The following is an 18,243-nucleotide window of genomic DNA, read 5'->3' as shown; positions in this document are numbered from 1 at the left end:
TGTAGTTATTGATTTAGCTAAGCATTAGTGACGTTTATGCACTGTACCCCTCAGCACTCTTGACCCTGCTTGCTAACTTTACATAATCCTCCACTTTATTGCTGTGGTTTCTAAATTACTTTTATTTTCAGTTACAACTCTCAGAGTTGATCATGGAATATGGGAAAGAAGGGAAAGAAATCAGGAGCTGACTTGTTGCAATCTAATTGGTTGAGTAGTGTTCCAACCTGTTATGTGGTGATAAAAGCACAGATCCCAACCACTGTATTACTCCATATTATGCTGCAGCTCTCCACAAGGTGTGTTTGACCAGTATATAAAACTTCAGGTCATATTTAACACCAGTCAGGTGTATTAATTAAATTTAAATTTAATACAGATAAAAATAATTTCTTCATCATCATCACCATCTTTTTCAGTTATCCATTTCAGGGTCACACTGATTATTTCTTTTCAGTGTTATTTATTTATTTACATATTTCTTGTATAAATGAATGCAGTAGCTGACACTAAAGAAAGGTTTGTAAAATACAGAAATTATATATGACCCTAGTTATTTCACTCACAGTTGTATAAAAGCAGTAGAACCTTCAAGGTTGTGTGTCGCTGTGAAATAACAGCCTTAGGCATGTGTTTGTGCTGTTACCTATGTTCCTCACTTACATCTTCATGGCCTCATCTGTGGTGTTTAATGGAAATAAAGGTTCCAGAGAGCTAAGACAGACCCAAGAACACAGCGAGTCTGATCACACACATGCAGCATTTGAAACGAGTACATTCAGTGATGTACAAAGTGTAGAACAGCTCTTGTTGACAACCAATCAGAAATATAAACTGCCTTCAACCAACTAATCTAGAACCTGCTCATTGTTCAGATACAGCTGATGAGCTTAATGTAGTTGGATATATTTTAAATATTTTTGGGAGAAAATCCAAGTTTTGCGGGAGAATGTAAGTTAACTTACATTTCTGTAGACCCGGTTTGATTCGGTTCTTTCCTGCATAGTCTACCCTGAAAGAAGAAACACAATTATCCTACACTTTAAAAACCCACTTTGGCTCATTTTTAATCTCATAGTCTCACTGTACACATTCATATGTAGATAGATAGATAGATAGATGTCTACACTATCTTGAAGAATGGTTCTTCAAGGATTATTTAGTAACTAAATATATATATATATATATATATATATATATATATATATATATATATTTAGTTATATATATATATATAATATATATATAATATATAATATAATATAATATAATAATATATATATATATAATAATAATAATATTATTATTATAATAATAATATATATATAATATATATATATATCATTATATATATATAATGATATATATATATATATCATTATCCAAAGGAATATGATTGTTTCAAACTGAAGCAAATTAATCCTATCCAATTATTCAATAAAGCATATCCACAATAAAGCTTATTAATCACAGTGTAATGCATAGGAGGTTGGTGTGGTGGAAACAGTATAAAGGAAATTGAAATATTAAAAATAAACACAAAAGGGGAAACAGACTAGGAACCAGGAACACAACACAGAGAGCATAGCCGAAACACAGGTAGGTAGACTGAGGAAACACATGGAAAAAACCCTGAGAGAGAAAATGCAGCAGACAATAACTGGCAACCTGGAGCAAGAAAAACACACTTATAAATATCAAAATATAATTGCTTGGGGAACAGTCAGGAAAAGACAACAGGAACACAAGCACAATGAAAGAAACAAAGAAAAAAAAACGCAGCCAACTCATGGAAACATAACCACAGAATAAAAACAGTGGAAGAATACATAACAAGACTACGAGACAGAACATAACATGAAACACACACTCACATCTATAACTTGGAATGTCGTATCTGTTTGTGTCACGCCCTTGTCCTGTCGTGTCTGTTTTCCCTGCCATGTGCTCTCTTAGCACATGGCTCTGTTTGTTATTGTTCATGTCTCAGCCCTTGTCCTGCCTTTGTTCCTCCTCCTCGTCATTCTCATTTGTAATCCGGCCCTCTCGTTATCTCTGTCTCTGTGTCTCTTGTCTATGTAATGTATTTAAGTTCCCTTGTCTCACTTCCTCTTGTCGGTCATTCATTTTGTTTGCCATGTCATCTTGTTTACTGTTTGCTTTAGCTCTCCATGTTTAGGATTAGTCTGTCTGTCTCTGCTGTTACTCGATTTGTCTTCCATGTTGTGTTGCCTGGTCTAGTCTGTCTGTTTCTGCTGTTACTTGTTTTCCGTCATTCATATACTCTGTCGTCGTTTCCCAGTCTAGTCTGTCCATCTCTGCTGTTCTTTGTTTAGTCCAAGTCTGTCTTTGTTTTGTTATATTTTGTAACTAAAGTTCACTGTGTTTTTAGCGAGTGTGTCTGCCTCCGTCAGTCCGCGCCCGCAATCCTGACAGTTTGACTTTTGAAATGCAATGCTATGCCACAGTGCTGTGTGTGATTTATAAATGAGAAATTAAATAGCAAATGAGTTTGTTAAATTTGACCCATCACCTAAACAACAGAAACGTAGGATGTTGATTAAAGGATTAAAAGATTGCATACTAAAAATATAGGTCTGTAAGCTTTAGGTTCTCTAGATTTCAGATACACTACATTCTTATCAACACTGTCCAGATCTGCAATTTTGTCAATTTTCAGTTTACTACATCAACACAGCAGCTGTCCTTCACACTGTGTCAAAATTTCATAATGAATGGCCCAATAGAAATGCTCCAAAATTACTCCTGGAATAAAGTCTTTTTACACTGACTTTCACTGAAAGTTAAGAAGGCTTTTTTTTAATATGAACTGATTTAGTTGGTATTTTGGAGATACTTGATTTTCAAGAGGGACAGTCTATTTTTTTTACCAATCTAAGAGTGCGTAATGGAAGTGAAAGGTCAGTTCAGTAATATTCATTCATTCATTCATTATCTGTAACCACTTATCCAATTCAGGGTCGTGGTGGGTCCAGAGCCTACCTGGAATCATTGGGCGCAAGGTGGGAATACACCCTGGGGGGGGGCTTCAGTAATATTCGTTATATTAATTACATGAGGTGTTGCCTGTAGCTATGTACTTGGTATAAGGACATAAGGCAAACCTTTTGAGCATTGAGTCAATTAAAAATATAAACAAAGGACTTTTATTTTAAATAAAATTAAAAGCAATTGCCTAATTTACTTAAGTTCGAAATGTAGTATACTGTGCACTGAAGTAAGTCACTGCAGTAAACAAGCCCCTCTGGTGTGCTACCTGGAACTGTCTAAATAGCTGACTACTGCCCAAACTCATAATTCTACATACTTGAGTATGCCCCAATACCAGTAGCCTGGATCCTTTTTCACAGTGTCTCCTGGGTGATTGTAATCCAGATCCAGATATTTCAGTTGTGACTGTTTTGGCTTCAGAGCATCATCCAGAGAATTCCAACCTTCCTTTGTGATCATACAACCAGACAATCTGCAAAGAGCAGAGGAAAATATATTGTACTGAATTGTCAGCTGGGGTTTAGTAACTAAAACTAAAAACTGAATTTTTTTTTTACCAAAAGTCTGTATCGAACAGGGTGTAATAGAAACAAATTGACAAAAGTCACCCAATATTATAATCTATGGGTAAGTCTCAAAACTGGGTGATCACTCAACATACACAGTATTTAATGACACAATATTCATAGTTCTTAGAAACCTTATACATTCTCTTTCTGAAGTCCTTAATATAACACCAAGGATACATTGTTTAAAAGCAGAAAAATCACTTGTCTTTTTCATTTTATTTTGTCTGAATGCAGAAAATGAAAATGATGGATTTTATTGTTAATCCAAACATAACATAATTAAAAAACAATAAAAACTCACAAGATGCATGTGGTAGGGTAAAACAAGCATTGACATCAGCACTGATTATTTTGTCTCTGTAATCTCTTTTATAATGAGACTGGATGTGGGACTGTAATGCTAGCAACTTATGGTGCTTTTCCATTGCATGGGATCAACTAGACTTCACTCGGCTAAACATGGCTCGAAGCATTTTTATCTGTTCACTTTTACACTCGCACAGCTCCCTCATAAAATGGAGCCAGAGGCATAGCAAAACCATGTCTCTAACCATGTGGCTTTGAAAACCACAACAACAGCAGAAGTTATGTTAGGCAATGTTTACTCATTGTGTATTTGCTTGTTTTTTTGTTTTTTATTTTTTTTAGACTGAACACGGCTTGTGTCTTAGTTCTCACAGATTCCTCAGTTCTCACTAATCAGTTTTACTTGTTGCCCATCTGGCTTTAGGGATGGCTCCTTCCTGTTACAACATCACTGTGCACAAGTGCACAAAGCAAGGTCCAAAAAGACATGGATGAGCAAGTTTGGTTTGGAAGAAATTGACTGACCTCCACCTGATTAATTAATTCATGTGCATGCAAAGGCAGATGACCTAATTCTTTTGCCAATATTGTGTGTGTTGGTGCATGAAATCAATTCTGAATTTAAAAATAAATTAATTGTGAAATCATTCATGATTAATCATATTGCCACTTCTTAAGAATTAAGCTTATAATATGGCTTACATTATTTAAATGTAAAATAAAAGATTTAATGCATAATCAACAAAATTAAATATGACAATTAATAGTTTAAATTTAAAAACCGTACCACCCTTTATATGAATTTATATTGTTATTATTCTAATAATGTCTCTGTCACAGCTCCAGTGACCTGGAAGTGGTGGGTTCAAATCCCACTCCAGGTGACTGTTTGTGAGGAGTGTGGTGTGTTCTCCCTGTGTCTGTGTGGGTTTCCTCCGGGTGACTGTCTGTGAGGAGTGTGGTGTGTTCTCCCTGTGTCCGTGTGGGTTTCCTCAGGGTGACTGTCTGTGAAGAGTGTGGTGTGTTCTCCCTGTGTCTGCATGGGTTTCCTCCATGTGACTGTCTGTGAGGAGTGTGGTGTGTTCTCCCTGTGTCTGCGTGGGTTTCCTCCAGGTGACTGTCTGTGAAGAGTGTGGTGTGTTCTCCCTGTGTCTGTGTGGGTTTCCTCCAGGTGCTCCGGTTTCCTCCCACACTCCAAAAACACACATTGGTAGGTGGATTGCAGACTCAAAAGTGTTTGTAGATGTAAGAGTGTGTGAGTGAATGTGTGAGTGTGTGTTGCACTGTGAAGGACTGGCACCCCTTCCAGGGTGTATTCCTGCCTTGCGCCCAATGATTCTAGGTAGAGCTCTGGACCCACCGTGGACCTGAACTTGAAAAGCGGTTACAGATAATGAATAAATTAAACATTTTTGACACCTACTAGTAGAAAAGAGAATCACAGCTTTGAAATTGCTGCCAACAGGGAGCCTATCCCTACAGATAGGAGTGAAAAAGGAATGAATTATATAAATTATTAAAAGGACATTTCTAGGAAAAGTCATATAAGGAGGGCTCTGGAATTCCATCCAGTGCAAATAATTATTTTTAAAGGGGTCATGCCATCAAATGACAGGTGGTTGTTGCTACTAGATATAGGTCAACCATGCAGGTCCTTCAAAGGACTTTCTCCTATCACTTTTTGTTGTCAAACCAAACTTATGTGTGCAACAGAATGTACATGTAAATTCGAAAGGAACTACTCATTTGAGTAGGAAGCCTTCAGGAACAACGTGGAGTGACTGTACTAACAACAGCGCCCTCATGCCGATGCTCCAAAATGCAATGCCACACTACCTCAGACCAAAAAGAGACTTTTCTTTGTCTTTTTTAAAAATGTTTCATTTAAACATTTGTGTGCATTCCTTATTTAATTAAGACTGTATAATGTTGCAAACTTTCCAATGTCCAATATATCCAATATAGATGTGGGTTAATACATTGTTTGATATATATATATATATATATATATATATATATATATATATATATATATATATATATATATACACACACACACACACACTGATGATACTCAGTTGAACTATGCATCAAACTGCAAAATACCACCTCCGCACCACCACTTCCAGACTACTCTGGTTTAATCAACAGCAGTCTAAACGCCTATTTAGAATTTTATATTGAAGTACATGTTAAAGGGTCACTGAACCTGCTGCTACAAAAAACTCCAGCCAGCCCAGACCAAGAACCACCGGTGCCTCTAATGTTTTGAGGAACCAAGAGCCTGTTTCCAGGTCCAGATCATCCATTAAAAAAAAAAAATTATATATATATATATATATATATATATATATATTTTTTTTTTTTTTTACAAATTACCCAACTGGAGCCCTCTGCTGTGAGAACTTTTCCATTGTGTATAGTAAGACTCTCAGACACACTCCTCTTAATCATTAGTTATTTACTTCCCCTAGTATTTAGTCAGTACATATATTATATAATACATATATTAATCTTTTTATTATAAATTATTAAAGGTTATATAAGGGCTTTGGTTTGCCAAATAGTCCAGCCTATAAGGCTTTAATAATTATATGTTATGTTATGAATGTTTATTGTTTATCTAAATAAATAACCCCTTTTCATATCATTTGAGTGTGTTGTGTTTCTGTATGGAATTTTGCTAATAGAAATTTGACTATAATCCATACAAAGAATCTACTTTAAACCAGGGTAATTGCAGATAGATTTCTTCACAAATTAAGAGGGATATATTACCTTTGTAGCAGATCACTCATAATAAAATTCAATCAAAAAATTAAATGATTAATCAATAATTACTGACACCGCTACAAAAATGAAGATTTAACCCTTTACCACTTGTTGATTAATTCACAGAAATCTCACCTGAGTGTCTCCAGTTTACAGTGTTCACTCTCCAGTCCTTTACAGAGCTCCTTCACTCCTGGATCCTTCAGGTCATTGTTACTGAGGTCCAGTTCCTTTAGAGAGTTTTTATATATTTTTAGAACTGACACCAGATTGGCAAAGGGACCTTCTCTAAGTTTGCACATAGCAAGTCTGCAAAAGGAGAATCAAAAAAATAATTTTACTCAAATATTTTTATGTATATAATAACTATTTATGAATAACAAAAGCATTGAGAAATAGACAACTAGGAGTGACAGTCTGTATTGTGTGAGTTTTGTAACCTTTAAAGGCCCTGGATTTCTAAATTTGTATTTTTTAAATATTTTCCAGCAGAACACGGGTGGTCCTAATAGTGGTTAATGATTATGTAATCATCTATGTTTACTCTCATCATAAGTTCAGCATGATCATGTCCCACAGCTTATTACTGAATCCATTTTGAACATGTGCATAGTTCAAATGCTGCAATGCCAGACCTATGCATACATTATGTATAACTATAAAATGAAGCCGTCATTAGGCAACAGGGAAATATTTTAAATGTATTGGGCAGTACTGTCATTTTCATATTTAAAATATGCAACAGTGTTATGAAATATTATATGCAACAAAATCTGGTAGGCCCAGGCACAAGACCCAAGTTATGTCCCAAGCGTAACGCATCTCCACTTCAAAAATAAAAAATCCAACTTTACATAACTCACATCAAGGCCTTAGTCACAATCTCAAATCATGCCCCCCACTATACTGAGGTAAAAATAAAATTATAAAATGGATATTTCCAGTCCTAAAATCTGATTGGCTGAGCCATTTTCAAACCCATTGTAAAATACACTATGTACACACTCAGATGACCACCTCACCACACGCCTCAGTATTTCATATTAATGTCCCACTATTTTAACCACAAGTCAGTTTAATTAAGTGCTCTCTGATGTCACTAGATATTTATGAGTGGAGGGAAGGACTGGGCTTGCTGGCAGATGTGAGGCTCTAGCCCACCTAAAATGGGTCTAATGACATCATTGCTCCAAACAATGTGTTATCCGGACAGAAATACTGTTCTACAGATTGTTCAGAAAAGTTCATTCAACTCAGCCAGCTTCTTAAGCTTAAGGATAAAAATACAGTCACTGATGATACCTTCCTCTAACATATCCTTACAGTAAAAGTCCCTTTATAAAAGGGCAAATATGCATTTCGATTCAAGGGTGTTCCCTTAAGTATTCCTTTAAAAACTGATAAGTGTTGCATAAAGTTCCTTTAATGTTAATTCTCTTAGAATTATTAAAGGGTTGTAAAAGTTCTCTTAATTCTGAAAATATAGAAACATGGTCTTTTTGGAGGATTTCAAAGCTGTTCCTAGGTCAAACAATTCTGTAGACCCTTGTGATGAGCAGTTATTAAGAGACAGATTTCAATTTATGAAATCACTAGTGAGCTAAAAGATGACTTCTGATTCTCCACACAGTGCATCCATGTAACCTGCAATTTACAGCTCTGATAGCAGAGATTTTTTCTTTTATTTCTTTCACTTTATACTTCTAAAATAATATATTTTTCTTCTTGTGTACTGTTAGGTTTTCATTTCTTGTTTGCTCCTCTCCTTTCCAATGTGTTTATTTTAAAAGCCATTACTTCACTTTTTTTCTCCTAAGGCATCGTTGTCATGGAAACAGTCAACAAATACCGCCTCAATCTTTAGTCACTGCATTAATCCCCTTTAGGCTTTCCTAGGTTTCACCTAGGTTTAAGTGAAATGCCTGAGGAATTTTATACCATGCACCTAAGTTAATCCTTAAGTAAGTGAAAATCTTCCCTTAAGGTTTATAATGAATGTAAAAACTTTGTTTTCACAACTGGGCACTGGGGTGACAAACACTAATGTCTCTAGGGCATGAGAGATAAGAGGTTCTAGCCAATACAATTGTAGTAAGTTGAACTTGGTCAGAAACTTTGCAGATCCAGCCTAATCCAATTATTTCCACAACACAGCCACAATTATACAGGGCAGAGGAAATTAATTTGGCTTATTGATAACATTTACATTTCTATATTCAGTACAAAACCAGTAAGTACCATATGATTAAAGAACTAACAAACATGGGGAAGATGAAAGTCTAGAATTGGGCATTTAAGTCCATGTTTAAGCAAATACACTATTTCTTGTTTTAAGATGGCATGCTTAGTAGGATTTTCTCTGTATAGATGGTGCTTAATGGAATTGTGATCACTGACATAAATATCATGCTGGATTACTGATGTACATGAAGGAATGTCAGAACACAAGAACATTTCTGGATGAGTTTTCTAAGATCTTTCTGAATATTGGAGTGTAAGTGTATTTTGGTGTCTAACTGAAGAAGAGCTCCACAATTAGGCAAACAGGCCCATGGGACAATTGAGCAGCCTATATCAAAATGATCAGATTCAGGAGAGTACACAGTACAGGGCATATTCATAAAAGAGTCAGCTATGGAGTTAAAAGAATGGAGCTGAGGTGAATGAGAAAGGTAAATTATCAGAAGGTTGATGTGGCAGATGTTAGATTATCTTTTTCTATCGGGATTTACAATTACATCATTTGTGTCAATTGATTTTTTTCTCTTACATCTTAGGGACCTGTAGAATGGTTGTGCAACGCAGGTAACACTGCTCAAACTTGTTTTGATGCTGTGTTTTTGTCAAAGCATATCTTACTTTTTCCTGGTGGACTCTAGAACAGCTCTAGCAACTTCATGGGTTAAAGGGAATGAACATATTCTGGTACATACAACTGGTGTTTGTACGTAAAGTAGGGACAACCACTATTTTTGTAAATTCTTTAATGGACCTCTCACCACATGACATTATAAGGTAAACTTCCTTGATCCAGTTTTCTCCAAATCCCAGGCAAAATGTAATCAACGAGTTATTAAAGTTTAGATAGAACTAATTTGGAGTGCCCTGTGACACCTGCTTTTTAAGCTTTTGCATCACCTGAACAAATAGATGAGACATGATATTGGAGCTTTGGCCAGACTGAGTTATTTTCTTAACACAAAATGTGCAAAATTTTATCAAAGATTTAATTACACTGGAATGTAATGTTCAGCTAGAGAAACTTCTGGAATATTTAAGAGATAAAGGCCCATTTTTCTTTATTCATTTAATTCATTTCAGGCATCTTTTTACATCAGAAAAAAAACATTAATTAATTTTGCCAGTCATTGAAGAAATCTCACCTGAGTGTCTCCAATTTATGGTTTGACTTCTCCAGTCCTTCACAGAGCTTCTCCACTCCTGAGTTCTGCAGGTCATTGTTACTGAGGTCCAGTTCCTTTAGAGTGGACTTTTGATTTGAACTTAAAGCCAATCCCAGATAAACACAGGAATCTTCACTAAGTTTACACATAGTGAGTCTGCAAATAGATAGTTAAAACATTTGACTCAAATATTGATATATACATATTACATACAAATAACAAACACTGTGCCAAAAGTCCAAGAATCCTGAAATATATTTTTTATATAATTCAAACTTGATGATATTTTGAGTGTATCTGAAGGCAGTGTGATATGCTTTAAGCCTTGTCAAATACAAAACCAGTATGTGCCTCATAAAACTGTCCAGACTAGGTGTGCATATTTATATTTTATTTACAATTTAAAAATTGTAGTTGATGAAGGTAGTTTGAAGAACTCATGTACAGCCTCAATCAAACAGCAACAGTCTCCAAGACACAGCCCCAGTAGCACCGATTGTGGGTTTATGTTGTTCCAGAGCTCCTGAAGTCTTGAAAATGAAAATAAACTAAATATAGGCCAAATGATGCTGCTGCTCTTGTAAACACTTTTTTGTTGTTATTTTGTCATTTTAATGACAAACAAGATATCTTGTGTAAACTTTTTGAAAGGTTCCACATTAAATATTGCAGCCTCTTACATTTTATATTACATAGTACATTCAATAGAAACTCCTCACAGACAGTCACCCGGAGCGGGACTCAAACCCATAACCTCCAGAACCCTGGAGCTGTGACAGAGACACTACCTGTTGCACCAACGTGCTGCCCTCATCCATATTTAAAAATAAAAATGGCCTTCTTTGTCATCAATTCCTCCCCCAAAAGTGTTTTGATATCTGACAGGCATTTATTTGAATTCTTGTGAGAATTATGCCCCGATCTGAGCCTTGGCACTCACAAACTCCTGCCCTACTCCTCCATCCTCCTCCTCCTGTTAGCACTCATGCAGTGCTGAACACAAGGCCAAACCTCTGCTACACACACTGCTAGTGACAACAGCTTCAATGGAAAGATCATTTTCAAAATGGAAGATCATAAAGAACAGGCTCAGGAGTCTCTTTGGGGAAGGCAGACTCTCTGACCTAACCCTGCCTGCCATTGAGCAAGACATACAAATAAAATGTGCAAGTTACCCATGCCATGGGCACTAACACCCCATACCACTGGAGATGGTGGCTTTTGAACTTTGTGCAGATAACATTCTGGACAGTCCTTTTCCTCTTTGGTCCCTGGAGGACCTGATGTCCATGACTTCCAAAAACATTTTGAAATGTGGATTCGTCAGACCACAGGACACTTTTACACTTTGCGTCAGTCCATCTCAGATGAGCTTGAGCCCAGAGAAGCTGGAGGCTTTTCTGGGTGTTGGTGATATATAGCTTTCGCTTTGCATAGTAGAGTTTTAACTTGCACTTGTAGATGGAGCGATGAACTGCATTCACTGACAATGGTTTTCTTAAGTGTTCTTGCACCCATGTAATATCCATTACAGAATGATGTCGCTTTTTAATGCAGTGCCACCTGAGGGATCGAAGGTCACGGGCATTCAATGATAGTTTTCAGCCTCGCTGCTTACTCGCTGAGATTTCTCCAGATTCTCTGAATCTTTTGAAGATATTATTGACTGTAGATGATGAAATATTATACTGTTGAACAATTTGCTCACACAGTTGTTCACAAAGTGATGAACCTTGCCCCACCTTGCTTTTGAATGACTGAGCCCTTCAGGGATGCTCCCTTTACACCCAATCATGACATTCACATGTTTCCAATTAACCTGTTCACCCGTGGAATGTTCCAAACAGGGTTTTTTTTGAGCATTCCTCAACTTTCCCAATCTTTTGTTGCCCCTGTCCCAACTCTTTTGGAAATTGTTGCAGGCCAAAAAAATGTTGTTAACTTTGCTGTATTGTGAAGACAGGTGATGAAAAAGAATCTCCGCAGACACGGTTAAAAATGTAAATACATCTTTATTTACAGAAAAAGTGTCTTACATGTTCTTAAGGATCCTGTGAGAGAGGTGTCTGGATCAGGCCTCAAATTCTCTCTCCCTTCTCTTGGGTAGGACCCCGATCTATATGGTTCTTTCTCCTTTCCAAATATGGTGAATGTAAAGATTGGTCTACATTTGCATGTTTAAGGGACTAAAGGATGAGTAAAATTTATAGTCTTCTATCTTTACTGACAGCTTATCCTAAACATTTCTCTCTTTGGAGCCCAGACACAGAGCAATGCGTCTAAACACATAGAACAGTGAACATTTCTTAATACTGCACTTAAGGCCTTATGTTTAAATATACTTCAAAAACAATAAAGTTTATCTGTTTAACATTAAATATCTTGTCTTTGTAGTGTGTTCAATTGAATATTGGTTGAAAAGTATTTGCAAATCATCATATTATGTTTTTTATCCTCCTTGGATCACCACCTTAACGTGGTGGAGGGGTTTGCATGCCTGCGTGAGCCTAGGGACTATGTTGTCGGAGGCAATAGCCCCTGGTAGGGTCTCTCAAGGCAAATTGATCCTAGGTGATGGTCCAGACAAAGAGTGGTCCATAAAGACAAGGATGAAGTTAAGAACACGGACACAGCCTCCCTTGCTCGGAGTAGGGTTACCGGGGCCTCACCCTGGAGCCAGGCCTGGGGGAGGGGCACTTTGGTGAGCGCCTGGTGGCCGGACTTTCATCCATGGGGTCTGGCCGGGCTTAGCCCGAAGGAGTTACATGGGTCCACTCTCCCATGGGCCCACCACCTATGGGAGAGGTAGTAATCTGGGTCTGGTGCATTGTGGATCGGGTGGCAGCCGGGGTCGGGGGCCCTGGTGTTCTGATCCTCGGTTACTGAAACTGGCTTTTGGAACATGGAACATAACCTCTCTGGGGGGAAAAGAGCCTGAGCTGGTGCGCGAGGTTGAGAGGTACCGACTAGATATAGTTGGGCTCACCTCAACACACAGTATGGGCTCTGGAACCAATCTCCTTGAGAGGGGCTGGATGCTCTTTCACTCTGGAGTTGCCCAGGGTGAGAGGCGTAAGGCAGGAGTGGGCTTACTCATAGCCCCCCGTCTTAGCGCCTGTACGTTGGGGTTTACCCCAGTGAATGAGAGGGTAATTTCCCTGCGCCTTCGGGTTGGGGAACGAGCTCTGACTGGTGTGTGTGCTTATGCACCGAACAGCAGTTCAGAGTACCATGCCTTCTTGGGGACCCTAGAGGGGGTGCTGGAGAACGCTCATTCTGGTGACTCCATTGTTCTGCTGGGGGACTTCAACGCTCACATGGGTAATGACAGTGAGACCTGGAGGGGTGTGATTGGGAGGAACGGCCCCGCTGATCTGAACCCGAGTGGGGTTCAGTTATTGGATTTCTGTGCTCGTCACAGTTTGTCCATTATGAACACCATGTTCAAGCATAAGGGTGTCCACAAGTACACCTGGCATCAGGATACCCTAGGCCGCGTTTCGATGATCGACTTTATAGTCGTATCATCGGATCTGCAGCCATATGTTCTGGACACTCGGGTGAAGAGAGGCGCTGAGCTGTCAACTGATCACCACCTTGTGGTGAGTTGGATCAGATGGCGGGGGAGGATGCCGGACAGACTTGGCAGGCCCAAACCCGTGCTGAGGGTTTGCTGGGAACGTTTGGCAGAGGAACCTGTCAGAAAGATCTTCAACTCCCACATCCGGCAGAACTTCGACTGCATCCCGGGGGAGGCTGGTGACATTGAGTCCGAGTGGGCCATGTTCCGGACCTCCATTGTTGAGGCGGCTGAACGGAGCTGTGGCTGCATGGTTGTCGGTGCCTGTCGGGGTGGCAATCCCCACACTCGGTGGTGGACGCCCCGGGTGAAGGGGGCTGTCAAGCTGAAGAAAGAGTTCTATCGAGCCTGATTGGCTCGGGGGACTCCGGAGGCAGCCGACAAGTACCGAGGAGCCAAGCGGCTCGCGGCTTCGGCTGTCGCTGAGGCAAAAACTCAGGTGTGGGACGAGTTGAGTGAGAACATGGAAAACGACTTTCGGTCGGCTCAGAGAAGTTTCTGGCAAACCATCAGGCGACTCAGGAGGGGAAAGCAGTTTTCCACCAACACCGTATATGGTGGGGGTGGGGAACTGTTGACCTCGACTGGGGATGTCATTAGGCGGTGGATACTTCAAGGATCTTCTCAATCCCACCAGCACATCTTACGAGGAAGCAGAGTTTGGGGACCCTGGGGGGGGGCTCGTCTATCACTGGGGCTGAGGTGGCCGAGGTGGTAGGGAAACTCCTCGGCGGTAGGGCTCCAGGGGTGGATGAAATTCGCCCCAGGTTACTCACGGCTCTGGATGTTGTGGGGCTGTCCTGGCTGACACGTCTTTGCAACATCGTGTGGACATCGGGGGCAGTGCCTCTGGACTGCCAGACTGGGGTGGTGGTTCCCCTTTTTAAAAAGGGGGATCGGAGGGTGTGTTCCAACTTTAGGGGGATCACACTCCTCAGCCTCCCCAGTGAGGTCTATGCGGGGATACTGGAAAAGAGAGTCCGACTGACCCTCAGATCCAGAAGGAACACATGACCAGCTCTTTACCCTCGCTAGGATCCTGGAGGGGGCATGGGAGTTTGCTCAACAACTCTACATTTGTTTTGTGGATCTGGAGAAGGCATTCAACCCTGTTCCTCTGGGTATACTGTGGGGGGTGCTCAGGGAGTATGGGGTACTGGGCTCTTTGCTACGAGCCCTCCAGTCCCTGTACAAACAGAGCAGGAGTCTGGTTCGTATGGCTGGCAGTAAGTCAGACTGGTTTCCAGTCGGAGTTGGACTCCGTCAGGGCTGCCCGTTGTCACCGGTTCTGTTCATAATTTTTATGGACAGAATTTCTCGGCGTAGCCAAGTGGCAGAGGGTGTCCGGTTTGGTGGTCTCAGGATTCCATGTCTGCTTTTTGCGGATGATGTGGTCTTGTTGGCTTCATCGAGCCGGGACCTCCAGCTCTTGCTGGACCAGTTTGCAGCTGAGTGTGAAGAGGTAGGGATGAGGATCAGCACCTCCAAGTCCGAGTCCATGATACTCAGTCGGAAAAGGGTGGAGTGCTCTCTCCAGGTTGGAAGTGAGATTCTGCCTCAAGTGGAGGAGTTTAAATACCTTGGGGTCTTGTTCACGAGTGAGGGAAAGATGGAGCGTGAGATTGACAGGCGGATCGGTGCAGCGTCAGCAGTAATGCGGGCTCTGTACCGGTCCGTTATGGTGAAGAGAGAGCTGAGCAGAAAAGCAAAGCTCTCGATTTACCGTTCAATCTACGTCCCAACCCTCACCTATGGTCACGAGCTTTGGGTAGTGACCGAAAGAATGAGATCGCGGGTACAAGCGGCTGAAATGAGTTTTCTCTGCAGGGTGTCTGGACTCTCCCTTAGAGACAGGGTTAGGAGCTCGGACATCCGGGAAAGACTCGGAGTGGAGCCGCTGCTCCTCCACGTCAATAGGAGCCTGTTGAGGTGCTTCGGGCATCTGGTCTGGATGCCTCCTGGACGCCTTCCTAGTGAGGTGTTCCGGGCATGTCCAATGGGGAGGAGGCCCCGGGGCAGACCAAGGACATGCTGGAGAGACTACATGTCTCGACTGGCCTGGGAACGCCTCGGTATACCCCCGGAGGAGCTAGAGGCAGTGGCTGGGGAGAGGGAGGTCTGGGTTTCTTTGCTCCGACTGCTTCCCCCACGACTCGGATCCGGATAAGCGGTGGATAATGGATGGATATTATGTTTTTATTTGTGTTTTACACAATGTCCCAACATCATTCAAATTGGGATTGTAATTTTTTTTCTATAAAGTAGTAGGTGAGAATGAGTTTGATTAACAATGTTTTGTTCAGATTCTCCTTGATTTGTATGAATTTGTTAAATCAACAGCACACTTTATTTAAAACCATTATTAATTCACCACTAAAACTAGGTACTGGGTGATCACCTCAAATAATACAAACTCCATGAGGAGAGATTTGGACAAAGTTAAACACATTCACACACAGAGAATCACACTGGAATAATGTGATTGGGTTTATTCTAATGTTGGGTGTTATTTGTTGTTTGTTTCTTTTTTTTAGCAAATTAACATTTACTGCTAAGATAAATAGCTTTTTAAATCTCAATGTCACGCCCTCGTCTCGTCAGGTCGTCTGTTTTCCTCGGCCATGTGCTCTTTTTAGCACATGGCTATGTTTGTTGTTGTTCTAGTCCCGCCTTTGTTCCGCCTCCTCGTCTGTGTCATTTGTTACCCTGCCCCCTTGTTGTCTCAGGTGCATATTTAAGTCCCCTTCCTGCACTTCCTGTTTGTTGGTCATTCGTTCTTTGTACTGTGTCAAGTCAGTCGTGTTATCAAGTCTGTCTGTCTCTGCAAGTTCCTCCGTTATTGTTTTCCACGTTGTCGTTTCATTTCCTCTGTCGTTTTGTTCTTTAGTCTTTCTGTCCCATTTGCCCTGTTTAGCTCCCCGTGTCCCGTTTAGCTTGCTTGGCTCCCCGTTTCTTGACCTTCTTTTAAAGTCTCTTTGTTTTGGCGCCCGCCCCTCCTGTCTCCGTGAAAGCGGCACCTGCCGCTCCTGTCTCCGTGAACACGGCGCCCGCCGCTCCTGTCTCCATGAACGCGGTGCCCACCGCTCCTGTCTCCGTGAAAGCGGCGCCTCCAGCTGCTCCTGTCTCCGTGAAAGCGGCGCCTCCAGCCACACCTGTCCCAGCGAAGGCGGCTTCCACGGCCATACCTGTCCCAGCGAAGGCTGCCTCTGCACCAGTGACTGTGGCCCCGGCCGCTCCTGGTCATGTCCATAGGTCGGCCCCAGGGACTTCGGGGCCGATCCCCAGAACTGTGCCCAGGCTGGTTCCTCAGACTGCCCCACAGACATTTGCCAGTCCTGGGCACCCCCATGTTATTTTGGTTCCCCTGTCTGTCCCTGTCCTGGTCCCTGTCTCTGTCCTTGTCCCAGTACCTATGTCAGCCTTTATCTCTGTTCCGGTCCCTGTCATTGTGTTTGTGTCTGTTCCTGTAAACGTCTTGGTCCCTGTTCCCCTGCCTAGTCCTGTCCAGTCCCCTTTTCAACCCTCTGTCCGGTCTTTTGTCCAGTCCCAACACCCAGCCTCTGTCCAATCACATACCCTTGTCCAGTCTAACGGTTCTGTTCCTATCCTGTCCAGTGTCTTGTCCCCTGTCTCGTCACCAGTCTCTGCTCCCGTCCATTCCCAGCACCCAGTCCTGTCACCTGTCCTGCCTCAGGTCCTGTCCCTGTTTCAACCCTCTGTCTTGTCTCAAGTCCCGTCTCCTGTCCAGTCCCTGTTTCAACCCTCTGTCCAGTCTTAAGTCCTGTCACCTGTCCCGTCTTCTGTCCAGTCCCTGTTCCCATACAGTGTCATGTCCAATGTGCAACCAAGTCTCCTGTCAAGCCTTGTGTTTCCACTCCCATCCTGTCTAGTCTGTTCCAGTCCCTAGTCCCGTCTCCTGTTCCATTTTGTAAATCACCTGTCCAGTCTCTTGTTCAGTCTCCTGTCATGTCCCCAGCTCCAGTGTCTGTTCCTGTTTTGTCCTGAGTCCTGTCACCCATTGGTTAGTTGTCTTGTCTTGTTTTTCATGCCCTCTCCTGTGCCAGCTCCTGCAGGGTTTAGGTGTACGCGCCCCGGGAGTTGCGCGTTCAGAGGGGGTCATCTGTCACGCCCTCGTCTCGTCATGTCGTCTGTATTCCCCGGCCATGTGCTCTTTTAGCACATGGCTATGTTTGTTGTTGTTCTAGTCCCGCCTTTGTTCCGCCTCCTCGCGTCTTGTCTGTGTTTTGTATTTAAGTCCCCTTCCTGCACTTCCTGTTTGTTGGTCATTCGTTCTTTGTACTGTGTCAAGTCAGTCGTGTTATCAAGTCTGTCTGTCTCTGCAAGTTCCTCCGTTATTGTTTTCCACGTTGTCGTTTCATTTCCTCTGTCATTTCGTTCTTTAGTCTGTCTGTCCCGTTTTCCCTGTTTAGCTCCCCGTGTCCCGTTTAGCCTGCTTGGCTCCCCGTTTCTTGTCCTTCTGTTAAAGTCTCTTTGTTTTGTTTTGTTATATTTCGTTAATTAAAAGTACTATGTTTTAGCGAGTGCGTCCGCCTCAGTCAGTCCGCACCCCCTCGAGCCTGACACTCAAACTCTGGGGCCT

The 18,243-nt window shown here is 41.5% G+C and overlaps 2 protein-coding genes across 2 annotated transcripts in view; both read right to left on the bottom strand.

Annotated features, from left to right (window-relative positions):
* The window catches only part of LOC136687421 (myelin-oligodendrocyte glycoprotein-like), a 206,814-nt gene that overhangs the window by 83,182 nt on the left and 105,389 nt on the right, over window positions 1-18,243 (bottom strand). The window lies entirely within an intron of this gene.
* Window positions 1-18,243, bottom strand: part of LOC136687681 (uncharacterized) — a 53,984-nt gene that overhangs the window by 1,839 nt on the left and 33,902 nt on the right. Inside the window, exons 11-14 of the mRNA XM_066662202.1 lie at window positions 10,043-10,219; window positions 6,795-6,968; window positions 3,329-3,484; window positions 966-1,012 (exon numbers count right to left, since the gene is read on the bottom strand). Of these exons, the coding sequence (XP_066518299.1) occupies window positions 966-1,012; window positions 3,329-3,484; window positions 6,795-6,968; window positions 10,043-10,219 (554 nt within the window). The remainder of the gene's footprint in view (window positions 1-965; window positions 1,013-3,328; window positions 3,485-6,794; window positions 6,969-10,042; window positions 10,220-18,243) is intronic.

Source organism: Hoplias malabaricus, chromosome 2 (genome assembly GCF_029633855.1).
Source record: "Hoplias malabaricus isolate fHopMal1 chromosome 2, fHopMal1.hap1, whole genome shotgun sequence".
In the NCBI taxonomy this organism is placed as follows: domain Eukaryota; kingdom Metazoa; phylum Chordata; class Actinopteri; order Characiformes; family Erythrinidae; genus Hoplias; species Hoplias malabaricus.
Note: the sequence above shows the minus strand (reverse complement) of the source record. Positions and strands in the feature narration are given on the sequence as shown.